This window comes from Balaenoptera physalus (genome assembly GCF_965194825.1).
Source record: "Balaenoptera physalus genome assembly, chromosome: 3".
Lineage (NCBI taxonomy): Eukaryota > Metazoa > Chordata > Mammalia > Artiodactyla > Balaenopteridae > Balaenoptera > Balaenoptera physalus.
Genome location: NC_138890.1, coordinates 110,787,500 through 110,806,534, shown reverse-complemented (window position 1 = coordinate 110,806,534; position 19,035 = coordinate 110,787,500). Strand labels below are relative to the sequence as shown.

Sequence of the window (19,035 nt, the reverse complement as noted above, 5' to 3'; positions counted from 1 at the left end):
TCAGACTACCTTAATCTTTCAACTTAATCTGGGACAGGGGTCTGTCTGCTCATTTTGCTACTTAGTGATTATAGTTTTTTTGTTTCATTTTGTTTTTAGGAACCAGTCTTCACTATTGCTTCCTGATCACTCAATTTCTCTAATACTGTGATCAGATTTATGACATTTTAGGGTCTGATTCCTCAAGATTACTTCCTTATCAGTCTGTCCCAGATAAGAGACTCCTAATTCTTCATATATATCTCCAGTGAAAAGCTAATTTTCTCTAAAAATTAAGTGCTAAAATGTGTTATTTTTAATTCCTTTAAATCTCATTCTCATTTTACCCTCTACATAATCAGAAAACCTATTAAATTCATTTAAGAAGGTAACTTAAAAAATCATTCATAAAATGTAGGAGAGTCTAGTCTAATGACTCAGTTTTAAATGGAATGAGCTGCAGTGCTGATTTTTCTAAATTAAAAATTGGGGGTAAAATTAATTAAAAAATTAGAAATATCATATGAAAAGGTAAAGGAGACATAGAATATTATATCCATTTCTTCTAAAATATTTTATTCTGCTAAATAACAAAATTTTCTTCCAATATGAAGTATATAAAGATATTTATGTTTTCTATAACTTGGTGTTTTTCTTTAAAAATTATATTTTTTCTTTAAAAATAAAAGTTTTGATCTGTATTTATTTGATTAAGGAGATTGCTAATCTGTCAAAGCAATAAAATGAAATTGAAAGCTGACTGTTGTTAAAATAAAACTTAATTTCATACACAGGACTATGCTAACCTTGTGATAAAGTGTTTATAGGACCACCAATTAAAATCTGAGAAAGATTTCAAAGGTAGCTACTGTACATTGATAATTTGGGATACCACCGTACCCTCTCCACACCACTGGTGCAATTAAAAGAATCATAAATTTACTTTCAACAGCATAAGACTTCTGCTGAATATTCAGTAATCATTTGGTAATCCATGATCATTTATGGGAGTTTACTTTCAAATTAATAATGTCATGTAAGTCTTACCATATCCTCATTGGTGCCTTTCACTGTGTACATTGCCCAAGTCTTTCCATCATTACTGTAGGCAATTTTGTAGGATTTTGTATACTCTGGGCTTCCAATCCTCTTGGCTCCTTGAGTAATCACACCAGTAACTCTCATTTTTCTTTGTAAATTTATCTGAGGAGACAAGGCATAATCAACTATAATTTCACTGCTTTCAGGATAACAATGCTGATGATATCAAATTTGAAAATGGAACATTTTTATTTATTAGTAAAGATTTTAAATAATACAAAACAAGCATATATCAAGCTTAGCTTCAAAATGTCTTTCTCTGATGGTATACTTTTTTTTTTTTTTAAAGTAAAGCAATATGTAGGAACAAGATTTGAAAAGGGCCATGTGTCCCCAAAATATAAGTACTGAAAGCATTTGGTTGATTATGATATGTAAGTATGAGTTAGCAAAGTGAAAAATGAGAATGTTATCTTCTCAAAATAACCTCAATGACATTACTATGAAACTAATGTCAGTATAACTGTTAGTGTGTCTCAACTGCTTTAGCCTTCAAGAAATTTCCATTAAAATAAAACATGCAAACCTCTTTGAGATCTTTGAGTATTAGAATAAGAAAAGGTAAAGACAACAATGATGGCAAAAAACAAGTACAAAAGTATCTTCAGTTTCTCAATCTTTATACTGTAGTCTCTGCTATGGGTTGTGTAAGTACACACTGGCCATTGAGGGTTTTTCACCAAATACTTCTCATTTCATTATATGGAGATGTTCTAACTGATATTTTCTCCCCATTCCAAATCACCCTACAATAGTTTGCTGCAGCATAACTGTCACCTAATAAATCTTTCAACATTTTTCTCATATTTAAATAGAAATCTCCTTTTGACACAATATAATCATTCATTAAATGCTACCATGTAAGAAAAATACTTTCTTCATATATGGGCAAACATTAAAAATTGTTCTATTCACTTTAAAATGCCTTTATGATGTCTATAAAATCTTAAGCTCAGTAGAAAAGCACTGTTTCAATGTTCTTGACAAATCACTATAAAGCTCTCCTCTCCACCAATTACAAATCAGAATAATTTAAATCTGTTATACTATAATATTGTTAATAATTCAGAGACCATTTCCTGAGAAAACCAGAAAATCTTCAGATTCATGTAAGTGATAAGGATTTTCCACTCTCTGACGGGACTATAAGAGTTAACATTTGAAATGGCGGAGGATGTGCATGAAGAAACCAGCGCCTCTAGAATCATTGTTTTTATATGATTAAAAACATGTCATACATTTAAAAAGTCAAAAATTGGAACTGTGAAAGCAATCATTAAAGAGTTCCCACCCCAGACAAACACTGTGACTCATTAAAAGACCTACAATGTTTTATTTCCCTGGATTTATAGATTTTAAACGTGTTAATGTGTTAAGGGCAATCCTGAATCTTGCATGTGGCCAGTGCCCTTTCAAGCTTCTGAAAGTTTGCTAACATGGCACGGTCCACCTTCCTCCCTATTCTGAGTTTCCCTAAGTCTCATCTTCCCTCTCTGATGGTTTTTCCCCAACTAGTGCTCGTAAAACGAGTCTCTGTCTTACTCATCTGGAATCTGGATGAGTTAAAGAACTGGGGTGGATGGTCCCCAGCCTCTGACTGGCGAGCATGCCCACGTTTCACTCTTGTAAAGCAAACCTATAAACAACATTTTTGTTTTTAAATTCTGGGCCTGTGGTCCCTTTTTTCTTCAACAGTGCGAAGTGAGTTGACTCATATATCTGATTTTGCTTTTCTCATTTTAATACTTAGACATCAAAATCACTGACATGAATACATTTTATGTCCCATTCTTGTTTGGAGGTACAAATAAAAGAATACTCCCCATGAAGGTAAATTTTACTTATTACTCTTTTATCTCAATTCGTTCTCTAAAGATGATTTTGTAATTTTAACTGTGAGATTTGGTAAAGGTTATCTCCGAAAGAGACTTTATCTGTATGTTAGGTAAACGAGCCCATTGCTATGAAAGAGCCATATTCTTCCACTAGCATATGTATAGCATTTTTTTTTCACATGGAGACTCTTCATAGTCTAAATCTTTCTAATAAATATAACATAAACAGTGGACACTATGAATCACGTTTCCTCCCATTTTGGAAGCCAAATTCCACACTTGATACTGCTGAACATTCCTTTTTCATTATCTTTTATCTTGTTTCAATTATCTTGTTTACACCCCCTTATAGATGGCCAAATTATCTCTGCTAGAGTTTTAGCTGATGAGCTGTAGACTAATTTTCTGAAGCTTAAATTGTGTAACAATCAAAAAATGAAAATCTGAGTACATGTTTCTCTCTAAGTCATATCAGAAATGATGTTTTAAAGGATTCCTGTTTGCTCTAATATTTGCAAGCTCTGAATATATATCTCAAGGAGCTGGAATTCCAGAGAGTAAACAGCACCCAACTTGGGTGGGATCTACTTTTAGTAGGTATTTGTAATTAAATATCAGTACTGTTTTCATCAAATAAAAAATAACAACCAAAAAGTGATTCATAGAATACTGGTTCAGGGATTATTAGCAATTACTAGGTTTTAGGCTTTTGAGTTCTCCTGTATTTAGTATTATTAAACTTGGAATAATAAGGAATTCATATATAAAAGAGCTAAGATTTCACTGTCATAATCACACACAAATTTAATACCAGGAATCTATATTACTGTGAGAAATAAAGTAAACCTTGGGAGAAGGTTATCACATGATTTTAAAAACATCTCTACCACAAAACTTGCTGCAAGTAATCCCGTTTCATCCCACTCCAACATTATTTTGTGATCTTTTTGTAAAATAACATCGGCCAAAAGCTGATCTGACTTCTGTTTATTCTGCCTGTATGAAGGTGTAAATAAACTAAAGGTCTACTAAAGGGGGTTATATCAGAAATCCCAAAATTACTCCCTGTGGCCTTGATAGATGTTTGGATATGCAATAAAATATTTTCATTTATTTATCTGGTTTCAGAGAAATTACTGTTCCACTGGGTAGTAGGTATACTGCATGTCCTTAAAAAAACAAAAGTACTTTCTAAGGTGTTTTGAGTGAACTGTTTTCCCTGCATTAATGTAAATATTAAGATACGTAATCTGGATCTAGAATGCCTAGAACCCAGGCAAAGACCAAGCAGAAGGCAGAAAAATACTGACAGTTTCGGCCCTGGCTTTTGCCACTTCCCACCAATATATCTTGAACAACTTGTCTAAGCTTTCTGAAATTTAATTTCCTCCCTAGTAAAATGGATTTTAATAGAATTCTTACATGTGAAAATTACATGATATAATGCATGTAGAAATTTAATAATACCTGCCACCCAGAAAGCTCTGTGCTTGCTCTTTGGGTTGATTTTTAGTTTTTGTTGTTCTTTAAATGAAAAGGGGGCATTCCTTTTCTGTGTTCTGCCCTTATATGAGCTAATAATCATAATAACCATATGAAAAAAACTTTGAAATCAACTTCCAAAGCTATGTACTAATAAGATATTTAGGGCTATTATGTTTAAGTGTGTGTGTGTGTGTGTGTGTGTGTGTGTGTGTGTGTGAATCTAACCATTAGATTTAACATGGGGGAAAAGGGGAAATTAATGGGTTCCTGACAGGTGGCAGGTTAAGATTTCAAAAAAATTTTTAAAAATCCCTAAAAAGATAAAGGAGTTTTTGAAACATAAGACAGAAACAAGCATCTAAATAATAAAATAATAAAAACCAATTAGAAATACTGAGAATAAAAAATATAAAGTTAAATAAAGTTTAAAATGAAGCTGAACAAGTTCCCAATGGGGTGACTTCAAGCAAAGAGTCATAGTTGAAGAATAAATTAGTGAGCAGAAAGACAGGTTATGAAACCCTTTCTAAAAGGCGATGGGATAAAGATATTGCCCATATTGGCAGATGATATAACAATTTACTTTGAAAATTCAAGAGAAGTAACAAATAATAAAAACTAATATAAAAGTTCTGCAAGTTTGCTTAATATAAGATCAACACATAATTAATCGGGCTTCCCTGGTGGCACAGCAGTTGAGAATCTGCCTATCAATTCAGGGGACACGGGTTTGAGCCCTGGTCTGGGAAGATCCCACATGCCGTGGAGCGACTAAGCCTGTGCGCCATAACTACTGAGCCTGAGCTCTAGAGCCCGTGAGCCTCAACTACCAAAGCCCGCACGCCTAGACCCTGTGCTCCGCAACAAGAGAAGTCACCACAATGAGAAACCCACACACTGCAACGAATAGTAGCCCCCACTTGCCACAACTAGAGAAAGCCAGCGCCCATCAACAAAGACCCAACTCAGCCAAAAATGAATGAATTAATTAATTTTAAAAAATATAATTAATCTATATCAGCAATTATCAAAGGAAAATGTAATATAAATAATCAAAATAGTGTGATACTGGCACATGTAAAGGCAGACTGATCAATAAAACAGAAGAGAAAAATCAATAAATAGACCCCAGTGGGTAAGGAAATTTTGTACATGAAATAAGTGATGTTCAAATTAGTGGAGAAAAGATGGAATATTCAATAACTGGATTGGGACAATTTGGTAGACATCTTAAATAAATAAATTTAGATCAGTATCTGTCATTTTATCCCAGCATAAATTCCAGGAAAATTAAACACTCAAATGAAAAAAAAGAAAGAAAGAAGGAAAGAAAGAAACCACAAAGGACAGAGGAAATGTAGAATTAAGAATACTCTCAGAGATAAAAATGACTTTCTAATCATGGTACTGGTTTTACAAATGTTATTATATTAAACTAAAATTTTCTTTAAAAAGCAAAATAAAGTCAAAATACAAATGACAAACTGGGATTCATATTTTTATCAGAGCACAGGATTAATCAAAAATATTAGATCTTACCAATTAATAGGTAAAGCACAGACAACCTAAGACGAAAAAAATGGGCAAAGGATTTCATTAGTTGACATCTAAGGAAATATATATGGATATTAAACATATGAAAAGATACTCAATCTTCTTCATGTAAAGTGAATTAAATCTACCCCAAGGTACTATAATTCACCTTTTACGTGAGCAAAAAGCAAAAAAAAAAAAAAAAAAAAAATTATTATATGGTATTAGCAAAAGTGTAAAGAAATAGGCAAGCATGTACATTCGTGGTGGGAGTATAAATGACACAGTCTTTTATGAAGGGCAATTTAGTGACTTGAAACAAAATGACAAATGCACATTTTCTTAAACTCGGCAATTTCATTCTAGGAATGTAGCCTACAAGTATAATCACACATAGGCAAAATGATGTAGGTACAAAGTTGTTCCCTGCAGCACTATGTATAATATAACACAATTTCAAGCATTTTAAGATGTCTATCAATAGGGGTCTAAGCCATTTCATTATGGAGAAGTCCAGAAAATGAATACAATTCAGTTGTAAAACAAAAGAACAGGAATGAAGGAGACGGGAGGGGACAGGGAGAGAGGAGAGAAAGAGAGGAGATCTTAGCATACGATTTAAGAAATTACTGCTTTCAAGTTCTGGTGTGGTATCAAAGAAGATGATCTACAATTATCTGGAAATTATGTGAAAAGAGTACAAAGACTTTAGTAACAGGACAGCGTGCACTGCATACTCCTCTTTACTGTAAAGGGTGAATAATAAATATACATATTTTCTTGTACATAATTATAATGTCTGAAAGCAAAAATAAGAAACTGGTTAACAATGGTTTCAAAAGGAGGTAAACAGATATCTGGAAGAGAGAATTAGGAAGAAGAATTTTTACTACACTCTTTTGTGTCTTTCGAAGCTTCTAATTTGTAGATGTCTTACCTATTCAAAATACAAATACAATTAGAGTAAAAAAAATAAGATGTTATTTATAATACCACAGTAATTATAAAATATCTAGAAATTAACCTCAAAAATAATTAATATGACTTATGGAGAATATTTTTGAACTAAAGGACATTATAGAAGACCAGTATAAATTTTAATGGATGAGACAATATAATAAACTTATTCCCTCAATTTTGTTTGTAAATTCTGTGCAGTTTTCATCAAGATCCAGAAAAAACTATTTGCCATGATAAATTTATTCTAAAAATCTATACTTTTTTATTTTAAATTATACATTGAAAAATAAACTTTCATTAATAGATAGCTAAATGAATCTTGAAAAAGATGTAACAAAATGGGGGAAATCTGCCATGTATTAAGACATTACAAGACCATTTTAATTAAAAATAATGTGGTGCTAGGACATAGATAGAAAAATATCCGTGCAAATTGGAAAGGGGATCCAGGAAGAGTCCCGCATATATATTGACACTTGAGGCAGCACTACAAGCCAGTGGAGAAAGGATAGATTATTTAGTAAATGGTGTTGAGAGAACTGATTCTCTATATAGAGAGAAATGAAGTTGGATTGGAATGTACTGAAGACCGAATGTGAAAAGTAACACTATTCATCTAACAGAAGAAAATGTAGAAACATAATTTTTGTGACCTCAGAGTTGAAGAAGCTGTTCTTTTAAGAAGACCAGAAAAGCATCAATGTGAAGGAAAAATGGAATTGGCTCCCCAAAGAAATTAAAGGTTTCTATTCAGCCAAGTACATGGTTGGGTAAGGGTAATAGAAAGGTGACAGCCTGGGAGAAGATACTTGTAATGTCAAAAGCTGGCAGGCTTATTTAGTGCACTAGTTCTATACTTTTAGGTCTCAAGACTCCTTTACTCTCAAAAATTATTGAGGGCCCCAAAGAGAAAATACACTGATACCTGACATTGTGGTATATATATATCAATGCTTATTATATTAGAAACTAAAACTGACAAATTTTAGAAATATTTATTAATTTTTAAAGTTAATAACTTTATTAATAATAGTAAAATAATTGATTAATTAATTAAAAATAAGAGTAACAAACCAATTACATTTTAACATAAACTCCATAATTTTGTAAAATAATAAATTGTCCAAAGCCAAAATTTTACTGGGGAGAGGTTATTTTACATTTCTGTAAATCTCTTTAATATCTGATTTAAGAGAAGATAAGGAGGTTCTCATATTTATTTTCCACATCAAATCTACTGCAAAATATTTTTTGGCTGAAGTATGAAGAAAAGCCAGCTTCACACAGATATGTAGTTGGAAAAAGGAGTATTTTAATAACCTTTCCAGATAAATGTTTATATTCTTCTTTGCTACCACATCAGAACTTGACAAGAAGTGGTTTCTTAAATTTAAGTTGCAGTGTGGAATCTGAAATCTACCAGTGGACTTCTCATATTCATTATGTTAAAATCCATTGGTTTATCTTGCACTTTAAATGGGTCTTTTACCCCTGCATGGTTTTGTAAAATCATACATTTGTCATTTGGAAAATATAGACTCACGGAGCTATGTGGACTCTCTAAAAGATTACACATTTTATTATATAATATCAAAAAGTCACATTCATTAATATCACCACCAATTTCATTAAAAAATCTTAAAACACTGGAAGCTCTCAAGCTCATGCTGGCAGTTACATTTTTTCCAAAATTCTAATTTTCCCTTGAAATTTCAAGTTTTGTCTAGCAACAAATACTGTCAGTTGTTTTCCTTAATATGGCAGGACTACTTTGTTCATTTTCAAGAAAATATCTGCCAAATATCCAGGTATGAATAGTCATGGTTTGTCAGTTGTTCTCTGAAGTAAACATAATGTTCAAATAAGGAGGGGGTAGTTCAGCTTGCGAATCACACAGTCTCCCAAGTGCTTTCCCTCGAGATCATCCTCATAGTTCAGTACTCAGCAGAAGTGCTTTATGTGCGATTCCCATGTCATCACGCAGAATATTAAAGACATGGCCAACATCGGCATTTAATAAAATTAATGATCATTACTGTTTCATCAAGGACATTCTTAAATGAGCTGGAGTTTTCTTTTCTTTTTGGCCTCCAGCGTGTGCATAATGGGGGTGAATACAAAGACTACTAGTACAGTTTGATGCTACTGTCTTGATTTGTACTAAGACTCCAGCAGTTTTACTCACCATTGTTCTGTGGCAACAGTACAAATGTCAACACAGTGAAGATGGCAAAGAAAATCTTATAATTATTATGGAAATAGTGTTGACCTGTGAACTTCCTGAATGGGACGTTGGGAGTCCCTGCCTCCACAAGACATATGGGTACTTCAAGTTCAGTTGAGAACTACTGATGTGAAATATACAAGGGGTTATTACAAACACACACACACACACACACACACATACACACACTCCAAAGAGATGAAAAAAACAACAGAAAACGGAGCAAAGCATATTAAAGGGCAATTCAGAGAAAAGGAAATGCTGATAGTTAAATTTTCACTATTAATTAAATAAATGCAAATTAAATAAAAAGAGCAATTTATAGCCAACAACGTATAGCCAGAATGGCAAAACAAAAAACATGAGATAATATCAAGTATGGCTGAAGTATTCCTCTGCTGATGGCGGGAGTTGTTATTAAAATTAAACTATTCCTGGGTATTCCTCCCCCAGTCCCGCAAATTTCTGCATAGGTGCTCAATGAGAAATGCACACACACATTTATTGTAGAATTTTTTATGTTAGCAAAGAAGAGCAGCTTAAGTGACTATCCCTAGAGGAATAGAGATTGAAAATATAAAATGTATGTGCGCACATGCATGTGTCTGTGTGTGCTTTTGCACACATACACAAAAGCATACTTTCTGAGAGTCAGAAGTGATGAACTGGATTCATACATAGCCATCTAAAAACATAAGAATGTGGAAAAAAACAGAATGAAATATACACAACACCATTTATGTAAATTGAAAAACAAACACGTATACAACATAACATCATGCACTTTCCAATAATTCATGTGTCTAAATCAACCCAGGAAAGGTGAAATGAAAGATTACACATCAACTCCTCTAGGCTGAGTTTCTATAAGAGAAGAGGAATGAGACAGAAGGTGGGGAATGAGTAACAGTGCCAGGAAATAAGGAGGTTCATCCTCAAATCAGTGCTGGCAAAAGATATTCAAAGTGGGGGAAGGGATCATTGGTTCCTCTCATTTCCTCCTCTGTTCTCAAGGAAAAGGACTTAAGTATGGCCATCTGATGTAAGAGTACCATTACAGACAAAAGTATTTTCTGAGACTCATTCCCCAGTATAAAATACAGTGCCATAAGCATTTCAAGCATACTTATTGTATAATAACATACTTAAAAGTATTTATAGTTGTACTTTAGGCAAAAACTAGTATTAAATAAGCAATTAGCTTTAAAAGTAGCTTTATGAATAACTAATTGTTTTTCTCTACCTCAACCTAGAAGTTGTGATACACCTAAGTAATGCATTCCAGTGTGGGTCTGACTGGTAGCTGGTATCACTACATAAAAACAATATGAACATAAAATGTAAACAAATACAGCTTGCAAAAGGAACTACTTTCTTATTTTATTAAACAGAAAAAAAAGCTTTCAGTTTTTTAAATGTTGTAATACTTGGGAAGTGGAAGAGAAAGAATTCCTTTTTGAAGAAAAGGAAACGTTTGCCAATTGAAGATTGTTAAAAGATAAACTGAGGCATATTAAAAATTGTAAGAGTTTATTTGATCGAAAAGTGATTGGAATGGGGCAGCACCAAACAAGAAGTAGTTAAGAGTGTTTCACAAACAGGAGCTTGGGGGAGACTTACAGAGAAGAGGGGGAAGCAAAGCAAAGAAATTATCTGATTAGCTACAGCTTAAGGAGTTGCATCATTTGGGAAAGCCAAGCTAGTTGGCTGTTTGTGATTGGTTGTCCTTAGGTCTCCATTTCTTAACCTTGAGGAATTTACAGGCTTAGGTTTGTGTTTGCCTACGTAGGCTGCTAAGGCATTAAAGTCAACTCAGTCTAAAACACATAAACAGCGCATACAACTCAATATCAAAAAAAACCAAACAACCCAATCAAAAAATGGGCAGAAAACCTGAATACATAGAAGATATACAAATGGCTATCAGGCACATGGAAAGATGCTCAACATCACTAATTATTAGAGAAATGCAAATCAAAACAACGAGATATCTCATACCTGTCAGAATGGCTATCATCAGAATGTCTACAGGGGCTTCCCTGGTGGCACAGTGGTTGAGAATCTGCCTGCCGATGCGGGGGACACGGGTTCGAGCCCTGGTCTGGGAAGATCCCACATGCCGCGGAGCAGCTGGGCCCGTGAGCCACAACTACTGAGCCTGCGCGTCTGGAGCCTGTGCTCCGCAACAAGAGGCCGCGATAGTAAGAGGCCCGCGCACCGCGATGAAGAGTGGCCCCCGCTTGCCGCAACTAGAGAAAGCCCTCGCACAGAGACGAAGACCCAACACAGCCAAAAATAAATTAATTAATTAATTAATAAAGTTCCTCTTAAAAAAAAAAATGTCTACAGATAACAAATGTTGGCAGGATTTGGAGAAAAGAGAACCCTTTTGGTGGGAATGTAAATTGGTGCAGCCACCATGGAAAACAGTATGGAGGTTCCTCAAAAAACTAAAAATAGAGCCGGCAATTCTACTCTTGGGTGCATATCTGGAAAAAATGAAAATACTAGTTTGAAAAGATCGATGTGCCCCAATGTTCATAGCAGCACTTTTTATAATAGCCAAGATATGAAAGTAACCCAAGTGTCCATTAACAGACAAATGGATAAAGAAGACGTGATATATACATATATGAATATTAGTCAGCCATAAAAAGAATGAAATTCCGCCATTTGCAGTAACATGGACAGAACTAAAGAATTTTATGCTTGGTGAACTAAGTCAGATAGAGAAAGACAAATACTGTATGTTTTAACTTATATGTGGAATCTAAAAAATAAAACAAATGAACATATATAGCAAAAGAGAAACAGACTCACAGATATAGAAAACAAACTAGTGGTTACCGGTGGGGAGAGAGAAGGAAAGAGGGACATGTTAGAGGTATGAGAATAAGAGATACAAACTATTATGTGTACAATAGATAAGCAAAAAGGATATATTGTATAACACATGGAATTATAGCCATTATCTTGTAATAACTTTTAATGGAGTATAAACTGTAAAAATACTGAATCACTATTCTGTATACCTGAAACTAAAATATTGTAAACCAACTATACTTCAATAAAAAAGGCAAATCAGACTAATGGTCTCCTTGTTTAATTAATTTAATAAGATGAATCAATAAGAGAAATAAATGCCTGATTCATAAATTATTAGGAAAATTATATTAAAATCAAACACTTAGTGGTTGTTTACTTCATGATTATTGGGGCACACAATCAGTAGTCTGTGAGTTGCTCCGGAAAAAATGCAGATTTGAAGATTAGACAGCATATTACATTAAAGTACTATATAAATAAATAGTACTTAAATAATGATAGCCTATAGCAATCATTATGCATACCAATGTTTTAATAATTTGCACAAAATTTATGTAAATTGACCACTAAGTGCAAGTGAAGAGAGATTTTTAAATTACTAATTTTTCTTTTCTTAATGATGAGGGTTATGGAGTATCATATAAATATTAAAAGTATAAAAGTAATAAGAGAACCTATGAGACAGGATGATGTTGATATATGTCCATCATTAGAATTGTTACAACATAACTTGAGGAATTTGCTGTAACTGTGTATTAGCTATGAACACAATCATGCTTAAACTAAAAGAAAAGCACATTTCTTAAGGAAACAATGGCCAAACTACAACCATCTTTTAACTTCAGGAAATGAGTATTTCACTCGAATATCAGAACTGTCCTTAAGTTGAATTAGAAACATTATTTTTTGTGTGGTTATTATAAAGGACGTGTGTAATTAGAGAGAATTCGAGCACGCTTGAAATTGTAAATCGTCATTATTCATGACACTTTCATCTTAATAGAGACTTTATTTTATGTACTAACATTCTACCTCTGGTGGAGTGGAGATGCAAAAAGACATGCATTCAATTAGCTCCGGGTCTGGAAGTATGAAAAAAAAAAAATGTATATATATACACACACACATATGTATACATGTATATGTATATTTGCAAATTCCAGATAACCATTTTATACTGATGGTATTTAAACTTTTAAATTCGTAAATGAGATTTTTTTTTTCCTCCACAATATTTTTCATAATCCACCTCATTTAAGTATGCTTTCACAGGTCACAGTAAGGACAATCCCTCCAGGAGGGCTGTCAGTTGGGAGCTTGCAATACAAATAAGCTTCAGGCAAAAAGAACAGGTAACCATCTCTTTTGAGTGATATGAGAAATAACTTGAGCCTCTGAGGCAGTTCTAAATATTTGGATTGTTCAGATGTCACTGAAGGGCTTAAAAAAAACCCAGGAACATTATTACCAAAAGTTTCTAGTTAAAAATTACAGGGTATTAGACTCCCCTGTAATTCACATTCTCTTATTAACATAAAGTATTTTATCGATTGCATCTTTAACATCTTCTGTGGAGACCTGGGTGGTGGGAAGCATCATGAACGTGCCTAAGGAGGAAGACCTCTGGGGTGTGTCAGGATGAAAGGAGTAACTCAGACCAACAGTGCATAGGTTCATGGTTTTGAAATGACTGGCCTAGTTATAACAGAATTTCCCTTAAACAACCTCCCTATCACCAACGACCTGATTCACTAACACTTCATTCCCCCTGTTAAACACATGCACCGTTCTGCACATCCTGGCACTTTGGCTGGTCTCTGCCAGGCCCATTCTCCTTGTTGCCAGCTGAAACGCACACTAACCGTGAGTCAGTTGTGTTTGATCCTCAACCTGTTTTTTTTCAAGTTGTGCTTGTTATTTTAATTATGTAATTTGATTAAACATAATTGCTAAATGTGACTGGGAAAGGAGAGGGTTTTTTTGCCTATGAAAACATGCAATAGCTTTGAAAAACCTCGAAAAGGCAAATTACCGAAAACAATTGATATTATTGGGGAAGTAATTAATACCTAGGGTTCTATGCTTGAATAACTTTGCCAGTATGTTTAAGCAACAAATAAAATAAAAACTGAAATCAATAATGCTTCATGGGTGTGATTCATCTAAGAAACATGAAACAGAATTTAAATGCTTTTTTCTTTTAATCAGTTTTTATTAACTAATCCAATACTTAGTTCTGAAGCTCCAGATAAGAGGGGTCCTAAATTGCCCTCCACTGTTCTGAATGCTGGTCAGCCTTTGACATGTGTTCAATTAACCCAACTGTCTTCTTTGAAAAAAAGATGGGACAAGATCACAAGCAAGTAAGCATAAAAACTAGAATCTCTTTATGACTCTTTGCACCTGGGAAAATTTCCAATCGAAGTGAAACACCTCATTCAGTAAATAGCATGCAACAGAAGGAATACACACACCATCATGGGTGTAACCTGTTAGCTGTTCCACGAGTCCTGGCATAACAGTTTCCTCTGAATTTCCCCCTATTTCTGAAGAGCTTTCAGTATATTGTACTCTTCTCCCCCTTCTTGGTACTCGCTGTGGCTAGGGTTTCTTCATATCCTCCAGTATTTATATTCAGGAATGAATTGAACTGTGGCTATTTTGTTTAAAGACTTCAATCTGTATATTAAGTTTCATGTAATAGTATATATGAAGGTAGTGGTAGTCCAGAACCCTCATAAATAAAGTTTCATGGTCTGAGGTAGGGATTTTAATTCTTGTGCTCTGAAATTTAGATTTTTCTTGTCTTTTTCCTGGTTACTTTATATGGCTAGGGCAAGAATTAAAGGAGTCATTGTCTGTAAAAAGCCTGGCAATTTGAATAGATTCAGTAAAAAGATGGAAGGAAGGAGGGAAAGATGGAAGGAAGGAAGGAGAAAAACAGAAACCTCAAAGAGAAGATAGAAGATGGGGAAGAAACAAGAGGAATTAAAAGAGAAAATGATGACATTACATGAGTAGGAACATTAACCTCAATAAAGATACATTAGAAATAATAAAAATAAGGTCACTTTGCTAATCTATATATTTTTAAAGAAGCCTGAGGTGATACCAAAAAGGAAAAAAAAAAAAAAAATCCTTGATGCACAAGCACATGAGCAGTGGATGCGCCATGAAGGGGAGAGGAAAGGGAGGCTGTGGGCCAGAGACTGGACTTGCTTAAGTTCCTACAGGTGGCCAATGTCAAGAGCAATAGCTCTTAGGCGGATGTGAAGAGGGCAATCACCTGCTCCACCAAGAAAAGGGAGAGGGGGGAGGAGTGAGAGAGGGGGGATAAATTAGCATGTTGAAAAATTTTTAAAAGTTTATCAATTGAAAAAAAACTTTAAGGCAGATGTTAGGAGAGGCTCATTACTTCTAATAGCTGGCTCAGGAACGAGGGGCAGGAATTTCACTTTAAGGTCCACATGAATGCTCTCCTCCACTTCAACCACCTCGCTGAGTGGCCTTCAAAGTGAACGTGACTGAGGACAGTACTGAGGGAATAGGAAAAGAAAAATAACAACTGGGTCTTCAATTATTTTAAGTATAGTCTTAGCCAAACCTGAGAATTCCCTGATGTTCATATCCCTAACCAGGACGATGAAGGGTTGGCAGGTAGAGAAGAATGCATTATCCCCTGTGTTCTCTAATTTTTCTTATTTCAGCGTGTTGTTTGTAGCACACAAACGACAACAATGCCAACAGAACAGTTTCCAAGTTTTGCTATGAGAATATACCTTTCCCTTCATGAAGATATTATTGGTAGTGGCAGTTAGTGCCCTGAAATTTAAAATGCTGACATGGGATCAATCAAACATCAAGACAGAAACAAAATTCACATCATAAAAACTTAAAAGGTACTTCTGGGAAGCAGAATACTATGATACTCTTCATTTTTATGTACTGAAGGAAAAAGTCTAAGCAAACATATGCTCTAGCAAACGAAGTGGCACATTTTCTAGGATATTATTTTCTAGCATTGAGCAATATGAATGAATTAACCAAAAAGAGAAATCAGAGGACTAGACAGAAGGAGTGGAAACCTCTGGGGCACAGATGCAGCAGCCATTACCAAGAAATAAGTTAGTGTTCTATAGTCTTTGTGTACTTCTGGCTTTATTTTAATCGAAATAAGTACGCTCTTCCATCTGTGTTCCAAAAATAAAATTAAACAGTTTTAGAAATTAAATTTCATTGTCACATTGGAATATATCAGCAAATATTCTGAACAATAACCAAACAGACAACATTTCATGGCTTTTTTTGAGAACTTAACTTCATGATTCAAAAACTCTGTTTAAAAAGACAAACCAAATAGTGCTTGGTTGTTTTTCCTTATTATTAAATTGTTACTCTAGACCTAACGGTAGCCGCTAGGAATGTTATTACCTGAGCTAACGAGGTTATCCAATTTCAGACATGCTGAAAGTAAGTTTTTAATATGAGTCCAAAATCGGACACACACTGGCAATATTCCATCGTCTCCTAAAGTGCTGCCTGACACAAAAGGTTCATTGCAGTCTATAACGAAGTCTCCCTGGAAGAGGCAAGTAATATCTTTTAATCCTTCTACCTGCTCATACACGTCTATGGTAAGGATTAATTTGTAATTTGCATTGTATTTCTATGGAAAGTATGGGTACGCCACTTAAATATCTAATTATTTTTAACTAAAATATGGAAGGTAAAATGCTCTAAGCTGTTTGAACATTTTGAATCCCTTTATGAGCAAATAAATCCTGAAATTTGAAGTCAGAGTTTTTCACAACAAACCAACATCTGGGACTGGCCTTGTTGAGTTTGGGACTTATTAGGTGTTGGGAGAATGATGGTGCTATGGGAACACTGGAAAGATGAGAAACAAAGAGAAGCAAAAGCCTGCAATCGGAAGTCCTGTACTGCATGTCTTTAAGATATGCATACAGACCCCTCCTTTCTAGGTGATGATCAGTGGTAAGAACCACTAAGACCCAAAATTGCTTGCCTCCATCAAGGGGTATTAGAAGGAACAACATAAATTCTGTTTCTTTAGGGTGGGAGAAGATCACTCTACTTAAAATGTTTGTCTTCTGAAAACCCATGCTGGAAACCTGGTTGTGCCACTGTACTTCCTAACATGGCCTTGGGCAAGGTTCTTAACCTTCCTGAACCAGAATTTCTTCATCTGTACAATGGTAATGAGATGCTGTCTAACTCACAGGGTCTTCTGAGTATTAAAGGTGATGTTGACCCTTAGGTGCCTAGCATCTTTAGGGATTCTTTGACTGTTTGCTATCAGTACCACTCTTTCCAGGAAAGAGGAAAGTTGAATTTCTCCTTTACAAATGTAGGAAAACAACAAAAAGAAGAAAATGATTCTTTAATTCACACCGATCAGGCATATTAGACTCCATTTCTTTAACTTACTTTTCAAAGTGCTTTTATACATATTGCACTATTTCTTTGCTCTTTATATTAACCCTAAGAAATAAATTGTATAATTCTGGTCTCCCATATGGGCCAAGAGGGGAAGATGATGGGGGAATTTTGGTCATCTATGCTCCCTTAGAAGTAAGGAGAAGAATACACAAAGGGCAAAGGTAAGCACAGAAAAAACTCTACTCCCCACACAGCACTCTTGTCCAACATGGACTCCTTGATAAGGTAGAAAGATAATATTTTTACATGTTTTCAAAGAAACACAGTTTCACCACTACCAAAAACATCTGCATAGCAAAACATTAAAATACTTCAAATTTAGGAGGAAGAAAATAGAATATATCTCATTATTTTAAAATAATAATTTTGCTGAACAGATGTTGGCAATTAGACAATCTTTAAAAAATGTAATGACTGTATTGTTTGTAAACTTTTGTTCCACTTCCCCTAACTAAATACTATAATACAATTTGATCTAACATTTTTGAAACCTTGAATTAATTATTTTTAAATGGGAAAATATCATTTTTTAATTTTTGTAATTTCATTAGAGTGTGACTGGAATTTAGAAAACAAGTTATTTTTTAATGGTCAAGAACTACACATACTAACCACTGACCAGATTTATTCCTATAAAAACTACACCCATAACTCTAGCTTTACAGTTCATTTTACAACCCATTATTCTAAGATTCATATGATTTTAAAAGTGACATAAAATTTCTGATGACAAAATACTATAATCATGTTATTAGGACATTCAAAATAAGGCAAACTACATTACACTTGACTTTTTTTTTTTTTTGGTAGCTTGAAGTGTAGATTTTCTCCAGTCTTAGATCACTTCTTCGTTTTCAAACCTTCAGTGGTTCGCCTCCCCACCACCAAATTAAAACATGCACGTCTTTCACTCTGGCATGCACTAATTCCTACCATGTCACTGCAACTTATATTTTCAGCTGCACTTCTGATTTTTTAATGGATTTAATTTGTCCCACATGTCTATAATTTACAAACATGATGATAGAGACAGTGGGAAATGGAAAGACAGGAAAGATCTTTGCACATGTAATCTAAAGAGGAAAAAAAAACCACACAATTAACTGCAATTCAAAGCAGAATGTTACAAATGATAAAGGGACAAATGGGTTGTTATGGACATAAAGAGAAAATATCAATTAATAGTGACTGGAAACAGAAAACTAGGTCTAGAAAGGTCAAGTTGCCTCCCCAAGGTCACATGTCAGGATTGAATGGTCATCTCAGACCCAGAGGAGAGCAAGAGAGATAGCCCAAAAGGTCAAGTTGCCTCCCCAAAGTCACATGCCAGGATTGAATGGTCATCTCAGACCCAGAGGAGAGCAAGAGAGATAGCCCAAAAGGTCAAGTTGCCTCCCCAAGGTCACATGCCAGGATTGAATGGTCATCTCACACCCAGAGGAGAGCAAGAGAGATAGCCCAGGAGGTGGAGCACTCCCTAAGCTAATGAGGGTCTGGCGAGGCTGGACAAAAAGGTAATTCTTCTGTTCTGTCTGTCTATCTGGAAGGCCCCTTTCATCTACTGGAGCAGTCTGAAAGCTTATCTGCTCTTTAAGTCTCCTTTTAAATAGCTTCCTTTGCACTTACATATAA

The 19,035-nt window shown here is 34.5% G+C and overlaps 1 protein-coding gene across 2 annotated transcripts in view; it reads right to left on the bottom strand.

Annotated features, from left to right (window-relative positions):
* Positions 1–19,035, bottom strand: part of EDIL3 (EGF like repeats and discoidin domains 3) — a 432,319-nt gene that overhangs the window by 120,929 nt on the left and 292,355 nt on the right. For both annotated transcript variants that reach the window (XM_082458169.1, XM_082458170.1), the window contains one exon: positions 1,027–1,182. In XM_082458169.1, coding sequence (XP_082314295.1) covers positions 1,027–1,182 — 156 coding nt within the window. The remainder of the gene's footprint in view (positions 1–1,026; positions 1,183–19,035) is intronic.